General features: G+C 49.8%; 11 protein-coding genes across 11 annotated transcripts; 2 read left to right on the top strand and 9 right to left on the bottom strand.

Moving 5' to 3' along the window:
• Nucleotides 1-683: 683 nt before the first annotated feature.
• BBBOND_0109010 (hypothetical protein) lies at nt 684-959 on the bottom strand (the record flags this gene model as incomplete). The annotated part of the gene is made up of 1 exon (XM_012911335.1): nt 684-959. One exon carries the CDS (start codon nt 957-959, stop codon nt 684-686), a length of 276 nt encoding a protein of 91 aa, XP_012766789.1.
• A 1,310-nt stretch (nt 960-2,269) lies between these two features.
• BBBOND_0109000 (hypothetical protein) lies at nt 2,270-2,841 on the bottom strand (the record flags this gene model as incomplete). The annotated part of the gene is made up of 3 exons (XM_012911334.1): nt 2,270-2,410; nt 2,608-2,667; nt 2,758-2,841. The coding sequence occupies 3 exons, from the start codon at nt 2,839-2,841 to the stop codon at nt 2,270-2,272; spliced, it is 285 nt and encodes a 94-aa protein (XP_012766788.1).
• Nucleotides 2,842-3,297: 456 nt separating this feature from the next.
• On the top strand, nt 3,298-3,666 carry BBBOND_0108990 (hypothetical protein; the record flags this gene model as incomplete). The annotated part of the gene is made up of 1 exon (XM_012911333.1): nt 3,298-3,666. One exon carries the CDS (start codon nt 3,298-3,300, stop codon nt 3,664-3,666), a length of 369 nt encoding a protein of 122 aa, XP_012766787.1.
• A 1,284-nt stretch (nt 3,667-4,950) lies between these two features.
• On the bottom strand, nt 4,951-5,596 carry BBBOND_0108980 (hypothetical protein; the record flags this gene model as incomplete). Its single annotated transcript, XM_012911332.1, is given in 2 exon segments — nt 4,951-5,476; nt 5,490-5,596. The coding sequence occupies 2 exon segments, from the start codon at nt 5,594-5,596 to the stop codon at nt 4,951-4,953; spliced, it is 633 nt and encodes a 210-aa protein (XP_012766786.1).
• Nucleotides 5,597-5,961: 365 nt separating this feature from the next.
• On the bottom strand, nt 5,962-6,731 carry BBBOND_0108970 (hypothetical protein; the record flags this gene model as incomplete). The annotated part of the gene is made up of 4 exons (XM_012911331.1): nt 5,962-6,344; nt 6,494-6,569; nt 6,620-6,644; nt 6,721-6,731. The coding sequence occupies 4 exons, from the start codon at nt 6,729-6,731 to the stop codon at nt 5,962-5,964; spliced, it is 495 nt and encodes a 164-aa protein (XP_012766785.1).
• A 2,170-nt stretch (nt 6,732-8,901) lies between these two features.
• Nucleotides 8,902-12,150, bottom strand: BBBOND_0108960 (hypothetical protein, conserved; the record flags this gene model as incomplete). Its single annotated transcript, XM_012911330.1, has 1 exon — nt 8,902-12,150. The coding sequence occupies one exon, from the start codon at nt 12,148-12,150 to the stop codon at nt 8,902-8,904; it is 3,249 nt and encodes a 1,082-aa protein (XP_012766784.1).
• A 215-nt stretch (nt 12,151-12,365) lies between these two features.
• BBBOND_0108950 (hypothetical protein) lies at nt 12,366-12,623 on the bottom strand (the record flags this gene model as incomplete). Its single annotated transcript, XM_012911329.1, has 1 exon — nt 12,366-12,623. One exon carries the CDS (start codon nt 12,621-12,623, stop codon nt 12,366-12,368), a length of 258 nt encoding a protein of 85 aa, XP_012766783.1.
• Nucleotides 12,624-13,069: 446 nt separating this feature from the next.
• Nucleotides 13,070-13,949, top strand: BBBOND_0108940 (hypothetical protein; the record flags this gene model as incomplete). Its single annotated transcript, XM_012911328.1, is given in 7 exon segments — nt 13,070-13,169; nt 13,205-13,244; nt 13,284-13,323; nt 13,363-13,470; nt 13,507-13,621; nt 13,652-13,711; nt 13,729-13,949. 7 exon segments carry the CDS (start codon nt 13,070-13,072, stop codon nt 13,947-13,949), a joined length of 684 nt encoding a protein of 227 aa, XP_012766782.1.
• A 917-nt stretch (nt 13,950-14,866) lies between these two features.
• On the bottom strand, nt 14,867-15,361 carry BBBOND_0108930 (hypothetical protein; the record flags this gene model as incomplete). Its single annotated transcript, XM_012911327.1, has 1 exon — nt 14,867-15,361. One exon carries the CDS (start codon nt 15,359-15,361, stop codon nt 14,867-14,869), a length of 495 nt encoding a protein of 164 aa, XP_012766781.1.
• A 51-nt stretch (nt 15,362-15,412) lies between these two features.
• On the bottom strand, nt 15,413-18,104 carry BBBOND_0108920 (hypothetical protein, conserved; the record flags this gene model as incomplete). Its single annotated transcript, XM_012911326.1, has 6 exons — nt 15,413-15,467; nt 15,502-15,905; nt 15,941-16,481; nt 16,517-16,715; nt 16,753-16,885; nt 16,920-18,104. 6 exons carry the CDS (start codon nt 18,102-18,104, stop codon nt 15,413-15,415), a joined length of 2,517 nt encoding a protein of 838 aa, XP_012766780.1.
• A 361-nt stretch (nt 18,105-18,465) lies between these two features.
• On the bottom strand, nt 18,466-20,817 carry BBBOND_0108910 (U3 SMALL NUCLEOLAR RNA-ASSOCIATED PROTEIN, putative; the record flags this gene model as incomplete). Its single annotated transcript, XM_012911325.1, has 4 exons — nt 18,466-18,579; nt 18,617-18,724; nt 18,758-19,376; nt 19,415-20,817. The coding sequence occupies 4 exons, from the start codon at nt 20,815-20,817 to the stop codon at nt 18,466-18,468; spliced, it is 2,244 nt and encodes a 747-aa protein (XP_012766779.1).
• Nucleotides 20,818-21,269: the final 452 nt, after the last annotated feature.

The raw sequence follows: 21,269 nt of genomic DNA, 5'->3' as shown, positions 1-21,269 counted from the left end.
TCTCATCTTACAGTGCTATACGTGACTACGTGCCTAGGGTCGGTTTTCGATTTTGCGGGGCTACCGCCTCACGCTGATACCTGTTGCGGGATCCACGTCGCTCCGTTGCCGATCGTCACTGGTGCCATCCATGCGGGCATACATCCAGTTTGGGCTTGAGGGTCTTCTACGGAGTCGTAGTCTTCTCTCGGTTTCAAGTCCCTCATCGCAACGTATGGGTTTGTTGCTCTAACATCCAGTTGAATGTGGATGATGTTATGCGTTGCGCATTATACGTTGGATTACCGGACTCCGGATAGTTCGTTAATGCTAGGTGCTGTCTTACTCAGTCGGTCCACTGAGATACGACATTTTTGCATCGCTCTACTGCTCAACGTATAATACCCTCGCTGCCCCATTGTGATACAGCTCTACTCAAATGCATTAGTTGGTATTAACAAATGAGTCTTGATCCAAGACGTGAAACGCCTATTTGGCTGAGGGGACCCAACATCCGTGCACTATGGGGTTACCCTGGCGTAGCAACACCATCACTGACCTTTAATGTTTATAACCTGTGCTGCATTACTGTGTGGGCGCTAGGCACTGTTTTCGCAACTGACTTCGTAATATAAACCACCAATATTTACATCGGATGTCACATGGCTACAGTAAGGCTATGTGGGCTCTGTGAGACCGTCAGATTATTGAAGGTTACACTTCGACGCTGCGGGCTTGTAACCAGTGAGGGCGTAGTCTATTTGGTCGATGACTGTACCAAAGCTCATCTTATAGACTTTAGAGCAGATATAAAGCACCAAAATAAAGAGGCCGAAAAAGCCGATTGCGCCCGCAACAGCGACGCCAAGGCAAATCCATGTGGCGTTCGAACAGCACTCACATCCACAGAACCATTTTTTGCACGTATTGCACCCTTTGTTGCATGCAATTTGGTCGCTCATACATTTACATCCCGTCATGTTTTCTAAACATAAAAGTTACCCCTGCACAGCAACGACGAACGTACCCCAAGAAATGAACACTCTCGAAGTATTAATAAACAATGTCTATAACCATACCACCTAGCACATAAGCCTCACTGTAATGGGGCAACCATGAATCCAGATGTACCAACGCTGCTACTACATGAATATCCAATCCCACCGCATGTGGCGAAGCGCATGTCAACAATCAAGTGAGACGTCCATCTCGACAATACCGGCGTCTCCCCTGTAGACGTATAAACTACGAGTAATTCATCTGCAACGTACTTGCAATGCTGTGTAATTTCGATTATCAGCACCAATACGCAGTGCTACTTCAACTTATTCTCCACTCCATGCCGGAACACTTAAGAATTCATGTCACCTTAGCAAATTATGATAAATCCCAATATCATCACGTATATGGCCTACTTCGGTCAACGATGCATACCGGCTCTGCGTCAATCCGTTCAGCTGCTTCCATTTCTTCCGGGGAAAGGGGCGGCTTCTAAGTGTTGAGGGGTAAACGGCATGACGTTCTCCTCCCCAGCTTGCGCCGGCGCCACCCTCGCTCCACCGGACAACGGCATGGTCCTAGTCGGTGCATCTGGCATACTCTGCTAGAGTCTCAGTCTGCATCGTGATCGGGTAACGCTAGTTCCCGCTTTCGTGCTACTAGTACGCCTGTCCCCAAAACCATAGCTTGTCGTCGCCACGTCAAGCCGCGGCTGGATTTATCCTCCATTAAAGCGTCCACCTGTTGCACGTATCACTTTAGATGGCACATCGTGTGGAGCCTCTTATCCCGGGGAATTGCGTGGGTCGTTCTCTTGTCTTGATATTGGAGCGGTCCCGTTGTCTCGCTTATTCACTCTCTTTCCATACTAGGGCTATATATGCACTCCTTTGTGGGCCTATACGGAGACTCGTGCTTTTAACCAATATAGAAAAATTATATTTGCGTTCTAGATTCGCGTTGTATTCTATATTGCCTCTAAACTTGCCAACGTATTCATCCACCCGAGGCTACCTAGGCATGTTCAACTGGGCCGAGTCCAAAGGCATATGACAAATAGGAACATGACATTGCTTGCGTTTGATATGCTCTGGTTGTGTATTTCGAGCCCCAATATATGATACCTAATAGGTCGTGGAGAATATAACTCCGTAATGACACCGGGTTGACCGTTGCAGCAATGAAGAACGTGACGTAACAGGGACAATATGCGGTAGCATCCCCAGCTATCTGCACCATTATTAGGTGATACATTGCGCCACTTAAACTGATGGTTGATCCAGTTGTTGAACTAGTCGATGAGAATTGATGAGTGGTTGACACCCACCACGGTGCCCAACACACATGGTACGGAACCATTGGGGTAGTTGATGAAATGCGGCATAAATACACTGGTAATGGTATACTCTATCTCTAATATGAAGGATATGGCCTGTAATCATGATCTTCTTCGAAACCTACGGCAATGGTTTGGCGCAGTCCACACCTCACCCAGCCGAAGCCATCATTCACTTCACTAAGGCACTTAGATGCCAAACAAAGAAGTACGTTGAGAACTCATATTCATCATACATAATAGGATAAGGAAATGTTCCGGATTCACGTGTGTATGAATCACAGGAAGCTAACAAGGTGCTGGTCCATTGCGAAGCTTGGCGGCCTGCTATCCAGGTCGGCCTCTGACGAATGCTGTGCCATGTGAGCTAGTGTGCTACCTGTTAGGTAAGTTAATTGTGTAAGACGGTTATTATATTTGCGCCGTTACGAAGTCTTACGTACTGTCGGGCGAGATGGTACTGATGTTGGACAATCCGACGTGATGGACAGTGGGTGGAGCAGTTCAGTGGTGTTTGTGGCCAACATGGTGGTAATTACTAATGCTATAAAACAAGCCTATCTTCATTCAGTCAGTTAGTAGAACACAAATGCGATGACATTTAGAAGTGGTGGCACAGTTGTACGGTCTGTGATGGACGGAAGTGACTGCGCAACTGGTGCAGATTGACCTGCATGCCACTAATAGGATACCATCAAGATGCTTTGACTAAAACAAGGTGATGTTGCGATATATGCATTGTTGCCATGTGACTGGCGGTGCTTTAGATGGTGGTCACCCTGTTGGTGGTGAAACCGATAGGAGACCGCCGGTGTTCGAGGCTGAGGTACGCGGTTCATGCTTGTACAGGTTGATGGGAAGGGAGAGAGGGGAAGATGAGTGGACTTCAGTGTTATTGTGATGCTAGTTGTCACTTTTGGGGGGACTGTAGATGTTGTCCCTGGTGTTGTGACAGATGTAGTGGTAGAAAGTGCAGTACATGTATGGCGTACAACATCGAGCGCACCGGTGTCGGGTCAGATTACACTTGCGATCCTTCGATATGTGAAGACCAATGTAAGCAGTGTACCAACCCCAAATGTCAATGTAAATGTCCATGTTGTAGAGGCAAAAATCCAGAGACGCTCTCTGCTGACTGCAGTCTCCATTCCAGCAAGGCACGACCTCTCCCCAGCGTCGCCGCTCGATCTAGTAACCCCGATTCCAAGGGTGATGATCTTTCCACCGCCTACCCTTCTGTCATCATTCCCGTCATCATCGCCCCCGTCGCCCTCATCGTCCTGGTCATCTGTGTCATGAGCTACTTCCGCGTCCGGCCGTTCCACCGGGTGCGGTACCTATTGCGCGGCTGATTACTATAACCCAACTGGCAACTGACATCTAATGTTCCAGACAGAGTAAAGATTGCGTTGATGACCAATCACATGAGCAGTGAGGTGGTTACATCCCCCTCCCTACTCCGCCACCGCCGCTGTCGTCCTCATCTTCCTCGTCATGATTTTCATATTGCTTGACGTATTGTGGCTTATGCGTCTTAAAGACACACAGAGGCTGGTGCTTGCAAGAGGGTCTGTTCTATAACGAATGCCAAACCTGCGCCTCACGCACCGCGTACCCCTCTACGCTAGTATAGTTTCACCTAAGCAGCAAGTTATCAGGTAAGGGGCATTCGCTGAGATGGCGTTGTGCTAATTGATTTGTTAGGGTTGGTCACCTCATCTCAAGAGAACAGTGGAACTGATTTGGTGGTAATACGTGCCGTCACCCGATGAGTAATGCACCACGTGACGTGATGGGACATCTGTTAGGTGACCAGGTGGCATGTGAGTGAGATGTGCTGTATACTGGTTTGATCAGTGGCAGCCTTGTGGCGATGAGAAACATCAAGCACGCAATTTGGGTCAGCTGGTCAGATATCAGAGTAACCATGGTAAAACAAAGCAGATGTTCGGCAGGCCTGGCGCTTCTCGTGGATACTACATTGTCAGTTGCAGCGTCGTTACATCACAATCTGAATGTCTGATTGATGCATGCGAGAGGGTATTGTCATGGTATGTCAGCGTTGTGAGGTCTCGATTTACAGTTGCCCAAGCACTAGGTGGATGGCATGGTATGGGCATTGTGTATCGTCGGTTGCTGAAAGTGGTAAAGTATTGAGGTACGTTGTTCATTGCTGTGTAGGGTTTATTGTCAAGTGCGCCTTGGCGAAGATGACTTGGGAAAAACCAGAGCTTTACGTCGGCGTGGTTTGCGCCATTCTACTAATCGCCCTCCCCGTATTGGTCCTTTACATCATGGGTAGACAATATGATGTGAGCCTTGGTACCATATTCGGCCAAATACGGGACGGGTTCCGTGATTCCAAGCCGTCACTCCACTAATTTCATATCCTCACCCAGTCCACGTAGCCTTCTTGTAGCCAGGTAACCTCTGATATCAATGTGATGACTTCCAATAGCTGACACATTTGTTTAACATGTACTTACATAAAGCCTGTTTTAAAACCAGTGGTCTTGCGATGCGATTATTGCTGCTTCGTAATTTTCCTGTACACCATGACACGTAGGACCATGTGCTAATACATTTAATCAACACTGTAGCATAGGGTATTATATTACCGCTTATAGCGATAATTACTATTTTTTGGCGCGTAGCGAATAATCATTTTCACCGCCGCAGCTTGGAGTGAGGATTGATGAAATGACACTGCCCTGTTGCGATATTCTAGGCAAATCCCCTCTCGTAAATCCCATTCTGGTCCTGCTCTTGAGGCACAGGTTGCAAGGGTCGAAGAGGTGCGTCTCGAAGTCGGAATCCCAGCCGTCTGTCAGGAACGCCTGGAGGGGGGAATTGGAAGCAGTGATGTCACTGCCATAGTGATGATGCTTCCACCCACCGCTTAGTTTGTCCCGATTACACTGCGACTTGAGGAACGCCAACTGGTGGTGGCAGGCGTAGGTGTAGTCACGCAGCTGGCAGAGGAGCCCGGCGGGGTCGGGGGAGTAATGAAGCTTACGGTATTCATATTTGAAGTTGAAATTGGAGAAGGCATCTTTAGAATTAATATGCCGCAATTTGTAGATAACGCTTGCCGCGTAGAGAGATGTCTCAGTAAGGGTGTCGGCGATGAGATGCGGGCAGGGAGGATAGATCCCCGTTGACCTGGAGGGCATACATAGGGTGGTTGCCATCAAAGTTAATTTCCATCAACAGGCCTTCGATGTGTCCCTCTATCTTAGCAATAAGTCCGTACGTATTGAAACCGACCAGCCAGAAGAGCATGGCCCTGATGGTGGTGGGAGGGGGTATATGGTCACCTCACTGCTCCTCTGATTGGTCATCACCGCAATCATTACTCTGTCTAGCACATTAGATGTCAGTTTCCAATTAAGTTATTGTCATCAGCTGCGCAGTAGATACCGCACCCTGTGGAACGGCCGGATGCGGAAGTAGACCATGACGCAGATGACGACGATGATGAGGGCGACGGCGGCGATGATGTAAGGGGCGGGGTTGGAGGTCACTCACTGCTCATGTTATTACTCATCAACGCAATGCTTACGTAGTCTAGCACATTAGATGTCAGTTGCCAGTCAGGTGATCAGTGGGATTTGGATTACGATGTTAGCGCCAACAAATTGCGGAGTTTAGCTGTAGAACGCGATGCAGAAGGGTATCTTGCGTACGAGAAAATCGCGGATGTTGCGGCCCACCGGAAAGCGGAAGATGCACAGGTCGAGCAGGATGATGGCGACGATGATGGCAACGATGACGGCGGCGATGGTTTCGGGGGAAGGGGAGAAAGTGGGGGACGTGGTAGACATATCTTCACCGTCAGGACCGGGACCACCGGACCGAGCGCCGGCAACACCGGGGGCTGGGATGACACTGGAGGAAGCGGAGGAAGACTCTGAACCGGTGGAAGAAAGGGGAGGCGGGGGAGCGGGGGGAGGGGGAATGCAGATGCCAGGCTTCTCTTTACTACTACATTTCTGAAGACAACATTTGCATTTACATTTGTACTCGTTGCCTGCACATTGTCTCTGACATACCGAAGTGTTGCAATTGTATGGTTTCCGGCCATCTTTGCGCACCAGGTAATGTGCCATACATCCAAAGCAACCATCGCTACTTGTACATTTTTGACAACACCACGCACAGCAATTACATACTACAGACCTTCGACATCCAGTATCACATATACACGTCCACATGTCCCTTCCCATCTTCCTTCACCGCTCCCAGTCCCCTCAGCCTGCAAGCATATCAAGCACTCAAGCAGCACTCACCAAGTGCAACACGTACCACTGCCGTTCCCAGTTCCCTCAACCTGCAAACGTATCAATCACTCAAGCAACGCACCCACCAACCAACAGATGAGCCACGCACCTATGCAACTCACTCACCAACCTCTCATGAACACGCACCGCAGCAAGGACACTGATAGTCTCCCACCGGCGCTACGTTAGCAGCAAGGTGACCGCCGTCTAAAGCAGGGTCAGTCACATCACCACTATGATGCTGTCACAATTGAAGTTGTGCTTAGTTAACGCATGTGGCTGGTGTTCTGTCCGTGGCATGCAGGTCAACCGGTACCAGTTGCTCGATCAACTCCACCTCTTACATACCGTGCAACGTTGCCACCACCGCTTATGAATGTAATCACATATCTGTATTAATGATTGCTGATGTATACCACACTTCTCGCTTAATATGTTTCGTATATAAACCCATACAATCAATTTCACATAACCACGCAGTCCACTGGCCATCACGTCAGTCCCAATGGGATCCATCGCTACGCGACGCAAGGCAGCTAACATGTCAGCAACGAATCTAAGTAGTGTTCAGAACGCCACTTATCAGAGTACGCCTCAGAACCCTACATTGGTGGCGTATCACCTAACATCTCTGCCCACTAGAACCATGGGAGGACGTGGGCACGTTTAACGGGTATCAGAACTCGAAATCCAAACAGCCAACCTATCAATACATGAACTACAGTAACTGCCATATTGCTGAGTAGGCATTAGGTGATATATCTGGGTGAATGTTAGGTTAGGCGGTTGGTTGCTAGGTAGTGAGTTAGGTGAGCGGTGGTGAGGTGGTCTATCAAGGCTGCAGGTAGGTGAGCTTGGCAAGTTTGCCGACACGTGCGGCGGCGCGTAGTGACTGAGCGGCTATGCGATGTGATGAGGGAGTATGTAGATGCGATTTGATGTGGAGCAGGTTGAGGAGTGCAGCAGATTAAATACATTAACGCGTTCAAATCTAAATCATAAGATTGAATGTAAGCACCGCTTATGTTGTATGAACTAATGGGACATGGCTACGTGTGCTATGTAAGCCTATGAGAGTCCACTGTAGGAGCTCAGTCGAGATGTTGGGAGAATGTCGGACAGCTTTTGGTACGTTATGTCCAGCAGACCGAAATGGTAACATGAACAAACAATTACTACGATGATGAATATGGGAAGAAAAATCAAAGCATTTTTTTTCAAACAATAAGAACAACCACAAAACAAGATATTTTTACATGTCGGACACTTCGAACGCGGACATTCCTTTTTCGCCCTTTGCTGCTGCCTGCACTGTGTACAACCATCATTACTTTTACATTTAGGACAGCACACAATACAGCACGTGCAGTTGGTTCGAGAACAGGAATCGCTGTTGGTGCACTGGCACTTATCCGTCATTTTCTTCTGTCGTCAACCTGCACGAAACATGAATAATGTACCTCATCATTTAACTTCAGCCGTTCTCTAGCCATCACACCACACAAGAGTGATACATATATCCTACGTGCCGACAGGTGAAGCTGCCAACCCTTCCCTCGACCGCTCCGGCAGGGCCACACCACAGACACCCATCTGGCGGCAAAGATGCAACAGCCGAGTGTCATGCAGTACAGAGATACGACGACCATTGGGGTTAAGTGTAGACTGCATACTTGTCCCCACAGATCACTGGACAAATGGCTTGGATGTTCTTCACGTAACAACGCAGCAATGCATCGTGTTAGGTATCAATATGGCAAGGCGTTTGGAAAATGACGCTCATGCATCATTTAATGAGCTACACTCTCCTGAGGCACCAACCCGGTACGGCCATGTTACAACCCACCGAATGGCACGGGCAACTGTAGATGAGTGATGGACGCCCTGCATTGACATATAATAACTAGTACACTAAACATTTAGTATATGGTCATTATATAAAGACTTTGGCATGTATTTTAACAGAATGCACCATATATCAGTCCAACCTAAGATTAATAGGTAGTTGAGTTGCGTTATGCTCCCGTTCTTTCGCGGGATTTCATTAACCACTCCATTTCACACATTAAGCCTACAACATGACGCATCACATCGCACCATGACACGTGCAAGCGGTTATGTAGAAACAAACAGTTTAAGGTAAGATCTTGTGGGCTATGAGATTGAAAGTGCGTAAGTGTTAGCCGAATACTTATGTCTAGATTGCCTACACTTGAATGGTACTCAGTAGTCCAGTCACATTTAGACATTGTTCTATCTTGCGTCTTAGAAGCAAATAAGCTGATTGCAGCACACGCATACACCGCCTCATTTTCCAGTTGAAGTGAAGCGTGCGGTTCTCTGTTTTAGCTGGATGGATACTACGGTGGCCAATGAGATAATCGTAATCAGCGCGGCCAAACATGACCAAGCCACGATAACATTGAAAATATAGTCGCGCCTGCTGACATGAAGTGTTGTCTCGTGTATTATGCGCCCCGAATGTAAACCTCCAAGACAAGTTAGCATGTTTCCGTAAGCTTGCTGCAACACTGAAATGGCATCTAGTGAATCGGCGATCGGAAGGTGGCTTGACTCTGCCATATTACGGAGCAGCTCACCTGCAATGGTGCTTGACCTGGATTCGATGGCTGAATTATCACCGCTGATATCACGTTTGGTTCGTTTCACGTAAGCCTCATACGCATTAAGCAGCTTCTGATAGGTGGAACTACGCATGCTCGCACCGCTGTTGAAACCGGTTTTCATGTACACGTAGTACCACAATGGATAGCGCATCGGCGTTGGAGTTGTTGGGGATATGGCATCGAGGTAGGCATCCTCCAGGTCCACCGAAGCATCCACACGGCGCCTTTCTTCAGGAACAATTTCGACATCAACATTTTCTTCCCCTTCAGGATCGGCTGACAGTGCCCACCCTGCATCACGATGAATAGTATTTCGGCTGCGGAGCACAACCATGGCTTGAGGCTCAAACCATCCTCCCAATTCGCGGTGAGCAACGTTCACGTTGCCATCACTTCCTTCAAACTCAACACTTATGAAATCCCTACTCGTCTGAAGTACCAGGTTTGGTGGGAAATAAGTGCCATAAGGTCCCATATCATGCCAGTCCACGATGTCCGCCACCAACCCGCGGTCTATATCGTATACGTAACCATCATCCCGGAAGTGTTCAATACCACCTAACTCGCGCAATATATTCTTTATGTTAGGGACCCATGATTCGAATCGCCGGGAGGAATATGTTCTGAATGATTCGTCGACGTCATATTCTGATATAAAATCGTCCAAAACTTTACATGAACTGGAGCGACACAACTGCCGCATAGGGTTCCTCAAACCTAAACTAGCGCTGTTCAAAATGCGAGTCACGGCGTCGTTACACTCGACGTCACAGCACGCCGAACGTACATCTGACAGACACAACGCACAAGATGGAGGCGGTCCCACGTCATCCGAATAACTGTCATTTTTAGATAGCTCTGGGGCCTGCAGAGACTCGTGCATCAAGCCAGACGATGAATCATTGTTGCTTGTAATTGTATCATGGTTTGATCCACTAGCATAGTTGACAGGGCTTGAAACCGATGAGGGCCTTAGACCTGATGTCGCTTGTGGAGGTGAAGCGGTGCTAAGATTGTTATCACCAGGAGCGAGCGAATCAACATTGTCTTGGGTACCCGTGTGTATAAGCGAGTCGCCATTGTTTTCTCTGCGCACCAGTTGTGTGTTGTATGCAACACGGGTGGTAGTGATATCTCTATCGTCTGCATAAATGCTTGAACCTTCACCATCAACATACGCACCCGAAGGGCCCATGTAGACATCAGCATACTCCAAGTAGGTATCTACCGCATATCCGTCGTCCACATCTTCGTCAAACATATCATACATGCGTGCGCTCAAGAGTCTACGTGATGCCGTCTCAGCGTCGCACGAGGTAGAGTGGCCATCTATCGACTGATTGTCGCATCTGGCAAACGACGAGTTCGACGATTCCTCGCCAGGTGGTGTATGTGCTATGTCATCGCACAAATGGGCTTCCGCATTGCCCACAGTGTCAATTCCGTCTACCACAGAGGCGCCTTCGTTTGACTCGTCCTCTTTGCTCTCCGATTTAGACTTGCGGCGACGTACCATCGCCTTTCGCATCCATGTATCACGCTCGAACGGATCTATAACCGGGTTTAGTTCCACAACCGGCTGCCATGGAGAGGTGTCTTGATGGGTGTCAGAAGTCACATTCCCAACCGCGGCACTACCTGCTTCAGATGAAGTGTCATTGCCTGCATACGTAACAGCTGACACATCCTTGATACCACTGGCATCATGGTCTGGAAGTACTTCACTGTGAGAATCTTGTTTATCAACGACCTTATGTTCAACCGGCTTCTGCGGATTTTGTCTGCCATGTACGGGTTTATCCGGTTTTACTCCAGCGGAGCCTGACGCCGCAGGACGTGAGCGCACAGAGGTCCTAGGAGTGGGCTTGGGTGGTATTGACGGGGGGGTGGCCTTGGCGGGTTTGGCGGGCAGGCGTACGTTTTTTCCAGAAGAGCCAGGCTCGACCTTAACAGGATTGCGACGGCTATTCAATGTGCCAGCAACATTATCTTTAGACACGGCAGCTATGGTATTACCATGCGGCTTGTTTGATGTTGCTGTTTTGCTACCTTCATGGGCATAACCAGTCCCCGATTTCACTTTACTGCCCGTTGCCGGCGGAGACTGCCTAACTGGCGCAACCTTAGCCACAACACCATGTTTAGGTTGTTTACTTTGAGCATTAGTGGATGATACCTTTGATTCTGGAGTAGCGCGTGTAGCCTTAACGGCAGGTATTGATGCTGAAGCCATCGATGCTTCTGGGTTAGAATCCTTTTCGTGGCCATTTCCGTCGTTCTTACGAGCCTTTTGCTGTGATTGCGCAGGAGTGATATTTGGCACGGTGACCTTGTTATCCTTCGATGCTTTTATATCTAATTGATTGGCACCTTCAACGTTCGACGTTCCAGTTCCTTGATTCCTTCCAGCGCCTTTCGCATCTTTTGGTTGCGTAGATATAACTTCTTTTGCACCTTCAGTTACATTGCGAATTGGGACAACAGGCTTTTTACCTTTATCGTGCTCCCCTGTTCTTGTGCCGGCTTTCAATTTGTGGTCCAACTTATTGGCTAAGGGTGGACTAACGGTTGCCTTTTTGTAGCTGTTAAATGCATCTACATACTTCGCCAGCGACGCAACAGTTTTAAACTTCCTGCGTTTCACCGAAGAATTGCGTTTTATGATGTCGTCTTCGTGATATAGCAAAGCGAAGTGACTCAGGTGGGACACCGGCGTCCAAACCTGCTTCAGTACCTTCTCAGGCGATTGCTTCTTCTCGGCAACGGGTGCAGCATCGCGCTCATAATCATCACGCCGCCTATTATTGATGATCCAATCCATCACTGAGGCGTATACGCCGCCAGGTACTCCGCTCCGAGGCGGTGGCATGCTTTGCTTGCTGGTTGAGTACAGGACGTATATTTGAACAACTGTAGGGTCTATCTCCATCATGTGCTGAGAGGACAGCAGTTTGCTGAATCTTGGCATCTAAAATGATTTGAAGATTATCGATGAGAATAACACGGCAAGTTTGATGTAACCACGCACAATCCAGCACCTCTAGGAGCTGATAAATACGCCAACAAACTAGCACTTCACCCATCATACGAATCTTGATAAACATAGTGTCGAACACAGCACGATGCTTCATGTGAATGTCATCCTCACGTAACCTTCACCAACAAACCTACATTCACAAGACATGCTTCTAGACCGGTAGAATTTTTAAGTTTATCAGCCAAACCAAATGCTATCCATTCTAGACGATCACTGTACAGCGTCATGTAGAAAGTGGCGTGGGCTAACCTTTCACCTGAGGTGTCCTGCAGATGCGTATTCGCCGTGTTACAGTTGTTGAAAACCAACAGCGGCAAAATCCATACGGATAGCCGCAAAACAGTTCTTAACATAGAACTAGGCATGGTTACGAGGCTTATGATTGTAGAGCTATGTCGGCGTGGAGTTCAATCTGCACATGCATCACGTGGAATACTTGCTAGTTTTTGGTGTGACTAACCAAAACAACAACACATTCATATATGACAGAACAAAATACTTCATAATCATCAATTTTAAGCTTGAAAAGAACGCCATTTTAATACCTCAAATGCAGGTGTGACACACAAAGTTACACCAGAGACGTGGAAAGCGTGATGTGCAATGTGTTTACACACAAGACGCTTAGAGCCTCACAAGGCCCCTCAAAAGAGCTTGTTTACCCTACAGTGCACAGTGCATGTTGTGTGCAAAGTGACATGCTATGTAATGGGCATCCCCACAGTAGACAACGTAAGGTGGTGGGCACATGGCAGTTAGTATATATTACTAACTTTTAACACTACCGACACAGCGGCGTAAGGCTGCAGCCATGTACAACTGCGGATACACGGAAATCTTAAGCGAGCTAAGAAACTTCGTGGAAGCGCTCATACACGCCGTGTTTCACAAGCATTGCATATATCCGCAGGGTAGGCACCTTAACTGGAATTTTAGCCTTCTGCAGAATCATTCGTCGCCACAAAGCGTTTTGGAATAACAGTAAAGTAAGCGGCGAACGAATCGTGCCAATCTGGGACGAACAGGTACCACCAAAAGCAGCCAGTCATTCGTTACGTACAAGAGGTACAACGAAACCGGGACCAATCGATCCATTACGTGCAGATTGCTACGTTGTTCCACCAACTACTAAGGGACAAGGTGCTAATAGCGCTATCTATTGTCGTCACCAACAAAGTGACGAAAGACACCGTCGCAACATACCATTTGCAGGTAAGTACTACGACGCGCCTGTGTAACAATACGCAGATTGAGCCGGTTCTATACGCACCAAAGCTAACACACTGCGATTCTAACGGTTTGAAAAACGAGCTGGCGAAGGCGCTGATGCGATTGGAGCTTCAAACGTGCCCACCAGAGAACGGTAACGGTGAAAGCAGTTGATAGTACACAGAACACAGAGCGCTGCGAGGTGGACATCGACTTCTGCACCAAACAAAAATTGACAGGTTAGGTAGAGAATGTGTAAAGCACAACGCTCCATAGGCGCCATAGTAAAGGAGCTACGCCGCCCTGAGTCAACTCCCGCGGCGGCATACACGGCCACTCGCCCGCTTCTACGTCTCAGTGACAACGATTCGATATTCTCCCTGCCTAGACACTACATCAGCTCAATCTTCGTGACCACCGAGAGCAGAAGGCAACTCGGGAGTGTGAAGCTGCCGGTCGTACAGCTCTTCAAAACTGCTTAAAAGCGCAACTATTGCAAAGGTGTAACCATTCAATTTAATATAAGCTGCTTAATGAAGCTAAAGGTGTAATATGTCTCGTGATATGCCGGGAATCTGGCCGCAAGCGGATAAACTATCCTCCCGGTGAACGAGCAGATGCGGTATCATTTCACACGTGACTCAATGCCGATATTCCCAAATGTCGCAACCGCCACTTTGTCCTACCGCTGTTTTCCTAACCGTTCAGCAATTCTGAACGTAAATCACATACTGCCTATTCCATGTGTACACTATATTATACAGCAGAATAATAACCCTGCGCGACCTTCTGCCGTGATTCTTCTCGCCAACAAACTACCGTCTCTGGCCTGCTGCGGATACGCTTTCAAAGTGTTCGTCAGCCACCATCCCCGAGAACGGGGGCAACAGGAATAGGCTGATGATCACGTCCTTTTTGGCGGAGAGTGTTGCGCACACTGTGGCCGCACTTGGGTGTGATTCTGTGTGATATATGTACCTCGCACTCTGGAAGTGGTATTGTTACTATAGTGATCACCCGTGGACCACGTGGCCAGGGTGTTAACCTCAATGGGTATGTAGAACCAAAAGGCAACACACGCTGTCTATTCTTATCTACGTTTATTGGCAGTGCGCTGCCGACACACATAACTTTACGTAATCGCTGCATTAATATATTCAATTGAGGGTTTCTCTTCGTTGCGCCACCAGATAGCGTGGCCACCCATGCTCCTGGAGTTCGTGAAACAATAACTCATCCACTCCAGGGCACTGAAACAGCAGAACTAATGACGTCTGCACCATTTGCAACGTTGATGACTTGAAACACTGCCGCCATTAAAATGCGCATGCACCCTCTTCTGGCGCACAAAACGTGAGAGTCTGCTGTCTAGCATACAACCCAAGTCGGCACAACACCGTTAGTCCCGCTGTGCCAGATTCGAATGGCGGAAAATCTGAAACGCCAAAGACCTTGCCACCAAAAAGATGTAAAACACGACCAAACCGCTGAAGAAGAGAAGTGAATAGTAGCACTTCTCGAAGTGGGTCTGCGGGCTGAAGAAGAAATTCACAATGCAATTGGAGCAATGGCACTCCACTTCCCCATCAGTTGCTTCGGACAAGTCCTTGGCTACAAGGGAGCAGTCGCGGCAAGAAGCCTTGTAGCAGTGGAACCACATGTAAAACACGGCGCATATGCTGAACGTGGAACACAGACACAACATCCATCCGCGGCGGCGAGCAACCTTGCGATCAGCTGATCCATGCCGAAGGAAGTCACCGTCGAAGAACGGCGGAACCCATAATCTGCGCACGTTTCCTAGGCTCTCTTCACGAAATGGGTCCGGTTCAGCTGCAGACGGTTCACAGTCAAACTTCTTGCCGTAACGGTCCTGTAGATGATGCATCCACATCTTTTCTCAAATAAAGAGCACAGTGATCCCGGACAATATCCTAATTCGACGCTAGTGAACACTGGAATCCAGGAGGTGGGCGAAGGGTCTACCGACCAAGCTGCCTCTGCACATTTCAGACACCCCAAGACAATACGTACCGTAACTGGTAATAAAAGCGGAGCGCCTGCCTCTCGTTGCCGTCTCGCTCAACTACCGTGACGTAAGGGTCCCCGCAGAGGTCCAGCAATACGGTGCCCGCAATGTCGGAGGAAGCACACCAAGAACTCCTGGACTGCAGACATGGCTCCGCCAAGGATAGGCTGCTGCCACCAATGCGGGTGACGTAGTCTGAAAGCGCGGTTGCGTCGACCTCTACGTCAGCAGTGAAAGGGAAGACCGAGACGAACGCCTTGCATCCGACGTTGCGCTGGAACGCGCGAATCTTCCCGATTTCCGCAGGCTCGCGTCGCCAGGAAACGTCCTTGAAAGCCTCCAAATGACGCAGAAAGGTTCGTACTTCGACGGTCTGTGACTTCAGGCGCTTCAGAGCCTCGCCAAGTACCTGCGCGTGCTTCCACACACCTACACAACACACACCTGTAACAAGTGGTCCTCGTTGTAGGAAGGCTCGTACAAATGGTTGAAGCGGCGTAGCAAAGATATGAAACACGCCGAATCCGGCAATACACCAAGCGAAAAGCACAGCCACAGCATCCTTCCAGCCGTGCGCAGCGGCAGATCCGCGATGACGTGTTCGACATACCCTTCTAGCCTCGCCAATAGATTGGGCTCCCCAATAGGACCGGCTAGAGAAAGAAGATCGAGCAGTTCTAGCAACACTGGCGCCTCTACAGTCTCGACGTCCCTCAGCGCCTCCAATGCCAGCTGCGGCGAAGCGCATAGCCAAATCTTGTGGCGATAGCACGCCTTGAGGAGCTGCATCAGTGAATCGAACTCCAAACACTGGCTGGTGTCCTTGTTATGTATGGCCTGTATGCACCTCTTAAGCAACGCTGCGTCCGGGTTTTCCATTACGTAAAGCAGCGTTATGGCCTTCCGATAATCCATGCCATCTAAGTCTTGGACCTTAAGCATACCGGATATACCGGCTAACGAGAATCCTACTTCTTTTCCATACCTGCGTAACATAATTCGTTCGACAGACTACAGCACCTGGCCACAGCCAACAGCTCCTCGCAGCCCAGCCACCCAGGGTTCAGCGACTGGATGCGCAGCACCTTCTGGTACAGGCCCAGCAACGCTACCCGCTTATTGCATAACGAATCGAATATCCGGGCAACATTGAGCGCGTTGAACTGTGCAGAAAGATTCTTCGAAAGATAGTGCGCAAGGATAACGTAGATCTTGCTACCTGGCATGTGTTGATAGGAACATATAACCAGACATACTCTTTGCCCACTCGAGCGATATCAAACACTCGGATACGAGATTCAATGGCCACCTGAACGCAAGGGTCATGGGTATGTTGCGTATCAAGCGGCCGTACGTGGCGCTGTCGCCAAGCCCCAACTTGCTTAAAATCTGAACACTATAGAGACAACTTTGCACCGCCTACCACAAGCGCCTTGATAGGGTAGCCATAACGCAGCGTGTACAGATATTTCCACAGCTCGGTTGAAAACCGCACGCGAACGGAGCTCTGAATGTTGAAGAGGCTGTAAAACTCGCCGAGGTCAACCAAGTTGTAGTAGCTGTATTGGTGCAGACAAACGGGCAGTTGTGACTCCAGACAGCGTGCATATGAACTCGAAGCCACATCGAACCCATCCAGAAGGGCCATAGTATCCGAAGCGTCGAATTCTCGCGAGTAGTCCGCCGTAGCGCCTATGTCCAGCGGTCGAGCACGAGCGTGAACGCTCTTGACCAGGTACCGTGCGAAGTTGCACACTTGATCATCACTGAAACACTCGAAGTGGCGCGAAATACGATCCGAATGGTACTTCATGAAGCGGCGATCGCATATGGCAAGGCGCTGATACACAAAGAGCAGGTCATCCAATTGGCGCTCAGTCACAAACACATCCCCCGATACTACCGCCTCTACCATATCATGATACACAGGAGAGAAGTTAGACATATCGTCGCCGTAAAATGCGCAGAGCTTCAAATAGGATGCCACTACGTGGTACGCATCGGCGCTGCGGTCCAGGCGGCGAAAGAGTGACTCGAAGGCCTCACGGCACGCCAACTTGATGTTGGCGCCAGTGACCGAACTCGAAGGCAGACACCGTACATTCACAACACATGACATAGAGTTCAGAAACTTCAGCGCATGGCCTGAAGTAGTAATGCACGGGGCGATCCGGTTCACGAAGTCGATAAGCATGCGCTTGTCACGCCGGCTTAGGCCGACATATCCCAGGTACTGCAAACGAACATTGACATCCTCTAGTAACGGAGTTGTATCAACCAGCGAAGTCGCATCTTCTGCTGCCGGCGTATCCGATGGAACAACTTCTTCAGGCTGCTGGGATGTGGCCGCCGATGCCGAATGCACTACCTCAGCGTTCCCTATATTCTCTTCGCTTGGCAACTCTTGCTTGTGCACAACATCTGTCAGAAGTCGTGTTGCATGGACCCCGAATCGGTGATCAGCAATTGCCTTCGTACACCGCTTGAAGAATACGTGTAGAGCTTCTCGAGGCTGGCATGCTCTGGCAGCTAGTGACTTCCTGCGCTGATACGCCTGGCGGCTGTGCACCTCCCAAGGAGGGATGCATCTCGATATGCGAGGCCGCATAGAAGATAAATTCACGACGGCGCAGGAAGGCTTGCGCGAACCGACCGACCAACACACAACCGCATGGATTACCGTTCAATAACCACCCAATACGCGCATACAGTATGCTATAGTGACCATTTGATTCGAGAAGGCTGCTTTTCGATGCTTATATCAACGTCACCGAGCGCCCACCCCGGCAGCGCCTCCGCACGATTGACGCTGCGCGGTACTATTGCCTAAAGACACCGCACAAAACTCATACACATGGCACTAACTCTAACATTACGACAATTTAAAATGGACAAATGTACGCAGCTACCAAAATATGCGTGGATGTGAATACACATTAACAGCTGTCTGAAGCAATAAGTGTGTACTGCTATAGCCTGGCTCGGGTACGGTTCCGCTGCAGAACCTTGCCCATGCGCTTCACATACTCCTTTGCGCCCTCGGCAGATATCGGCTTCACCACGGAGCCGACCGCGATAGTCGTCTGAGAAGAGTGTTGCTTCCGAGTAACGCAAACCCACCTTCGGCTGTATCAACTCAGCGTGCATCTTGCTGGTGTTCCATTCCGGACCGACTGTGGTTGCCATCTTGGCATTGTAGTCGTGTTTGTTCTTGTGCGGATGCGGGACCTGCGAAGTGTAAAACGCTACAAGTTGCCCTACCCTGTGGAGGAGATATTTGCCCAGCTTCGCGCTCTTCTTGTTGGACACCTTGACAACCCGCCGCCCCTTTTTATCTGGCTTAGCTGGAGCTGGTTTGCTAGCCTTTGGCTCCGTGATGCCAAATCCGGTCCAGCTGCCCCAGCCCTTCAGCTGGTCGGATGCGGCCTCCTCAGTCTCCGACTCCTCTTCAGACAGTTGGGCCTCATCATCGCCTCGGGTCACAAATAGGCGTTGTGCCATCTGTATAGTTGATTCACGCTTCTTAGCAGGTCCCAAGTTTTTGATGAAGTTGTCGAGGCCGGTGTCCTCAGACAAGAACCCTGCTGCGGCGGGTACTATCTTAGGTTTAGCATGATCGACCTTCGGTTCAACAGGCGCCTGCGATTCTACCGCACCAGAAGAAGCCGATTCCCGTTTAACACCGACTTCAACCTTCTCGGCCCGGCTGCTCTTGGGCTCATTACGCGCATCCTGGCGCACAGGTTCCTTGTCCTCGGCTGGGGCAGATGTAGTGGCGCTCGAAACTGCTCCCCAAAATCCAGTTTCCTCGTCCCCGGACTCGTCGCCACCGCCTAGTGCCATATGAATATGCTGCATAGCCTTCTTTAGCTCCTCGTCGCTGCAAAACATGTGAGCATCCCTAAAAGCTGCACCTACCTAACTTTTGGAGAAGGCTTCACAGCGTCCGACTCACGTGCAGTCTGGCCGACTTCTTCCTCACGGTCGGAATCCGACTCTATAGACTCGTTGTCATAGTCATCTTCCTCCTTGTCCCGTAGGGCGACAGCTTGATGTGAACCCGAACCATCGTCATCATCCTGTGCTTCCATCTTACTCTGTAGCACGTCCTTCATAAATTTAAGCGCGAATAACCCCTTCTGAGGGAGCCCCTCCGCCTTGGGGTTTGCGATAACCTTCAGCTTCGCCAGCACCTCGTCGTCGGGGTCGCCGGAGGTCGACTCCACGTCAGACGAGGACTCTGATCCTTCGGATTCATCGTCCGAATCTGACCCCTCTCTATCCGCGACACCATCTATGGTGTCCTTAATCAAAGTAAGGTCATCCTTGAGCTGCTGTTGGGCGCTAGAAATCTGCTTCAAGACGCTGCGGTCGCCGAAACGCATGGCCAGCTTGGCCCATTTCTCCTGGGCCATGCGCTTGCGCAAAACACGGTGCTTAGAACGCTTCTGCTCAAATGACTCGAGCAGTTCCTTCGTCAGCTCGGGATCGTCCGACTTTTCGATGAGTTTGGCGTACAACTCCAAATCACGCTTCTTCTGGCGCTTGTGCCAGTTCTTACTCTTGATGCGATTCACACGTTTGTTCTTCCTCAGCTCGCGAGCATGCAGAGCACGCTCGTATGCCTGGTTGGTATGTGCATCCAATTCCTTTTCGAGCTCCGTTTCTGCATCCAGCTGCAACATGGAACCGCAAGTGGCATCGGTGCGGCTCTCCGAGCCCCCGTAGGACGTATGCTTCTGCCGCTTGATGTGCTGCAGCACCGGCTCCCACCGCTTGCTGGCTGTCTTCTTCGTCGAGGAGTAGAGCTCTTTGCGCTCATCCCTGCTCGCCTTTGCCCGAGACTCCTCACGGAAGACATCGGGCAGATCATCGCGAATCTCGCGGAACTTCTGTATCAGCGACGAGTATTTGCTGTCTCCGTCAGCGGCATCTGCAATCCAGTCAAACCCTCCAACGTCCTCCTTAGACACATCCTCCGTGAACAGGTCAGCGTCCTCCTCCAGCCGGGTGAAGGCATATTCGGAATCCGCGGTCGGACGTGGTGCAACTTCGGTTTGCGCCGACTCCGATTTCGCCGTAGCAGCCGAACCAACCGCCGAATCATCGACATGTGTATCCTCTACATTCTCGAATAGGCTTTCCCAAAGCTCTCCCTTGTCCTCGGAAGGCTTCCCACGCTTCGACTGGAAGAAACGCCCATACTTGGCCTCCTCTTCCTCGTTGAACGCCTCATCCTCCGATATCTCCTCGTCCTCGATGTGCTTTGACTTTCGGGTCGGCCTCCCCTGGAACTTGGCCCTCAAACGGGACCGCGCCATCACGAGGTCAGACAGACGCAACCAACAAACCGGATACCGCAGAGTCTATTTGGCAAACCGAGCATATCCACGCACGGTGTAATTATTTGTGGATTAAAAATTTACGATATCTATTCGAAATCGATGGGCTATCGCGGGTAGCTACGGTACAGGGCTAACAGGGTGGACACCATCAACCGACTGCCGCTCGATCCCGGCGCAAATCCGCCAAAAATGCGCGATGCTATACCCATCCAGCAGCGCTGATGCGTTTGTTAATACGCGTTGTTCAGCGTATAACAACAAAGAGTCCTTAGGCTATCGTACCATTCATAGCCACGACCATTGCATCAAAAATGTTCGATGTAACGCGCTGACTAACGTGTTAAAAAGGTACCAATATCTTTATTACAAAAACTGCGGGAGTTGTAGTATACAAGGGCGTAAGAGCCGCGATGACGTAACCGGTGTGA

This window comes from Babesia bigemina (genome assembly GCF_000981445.1).
Source record: "Babesia bigemina genome assembly Bbig001, chromosome : I".
Classification (NCBI taxonomy): Eukaryota; Apicomplexa; class Aconoidasida; order Piroplasmida; family Babesiidae; genus Babesia; species Babesia bigemina.
This window is presented reverse-complemented; position numbering and strand designations above follow the sequence as displayed.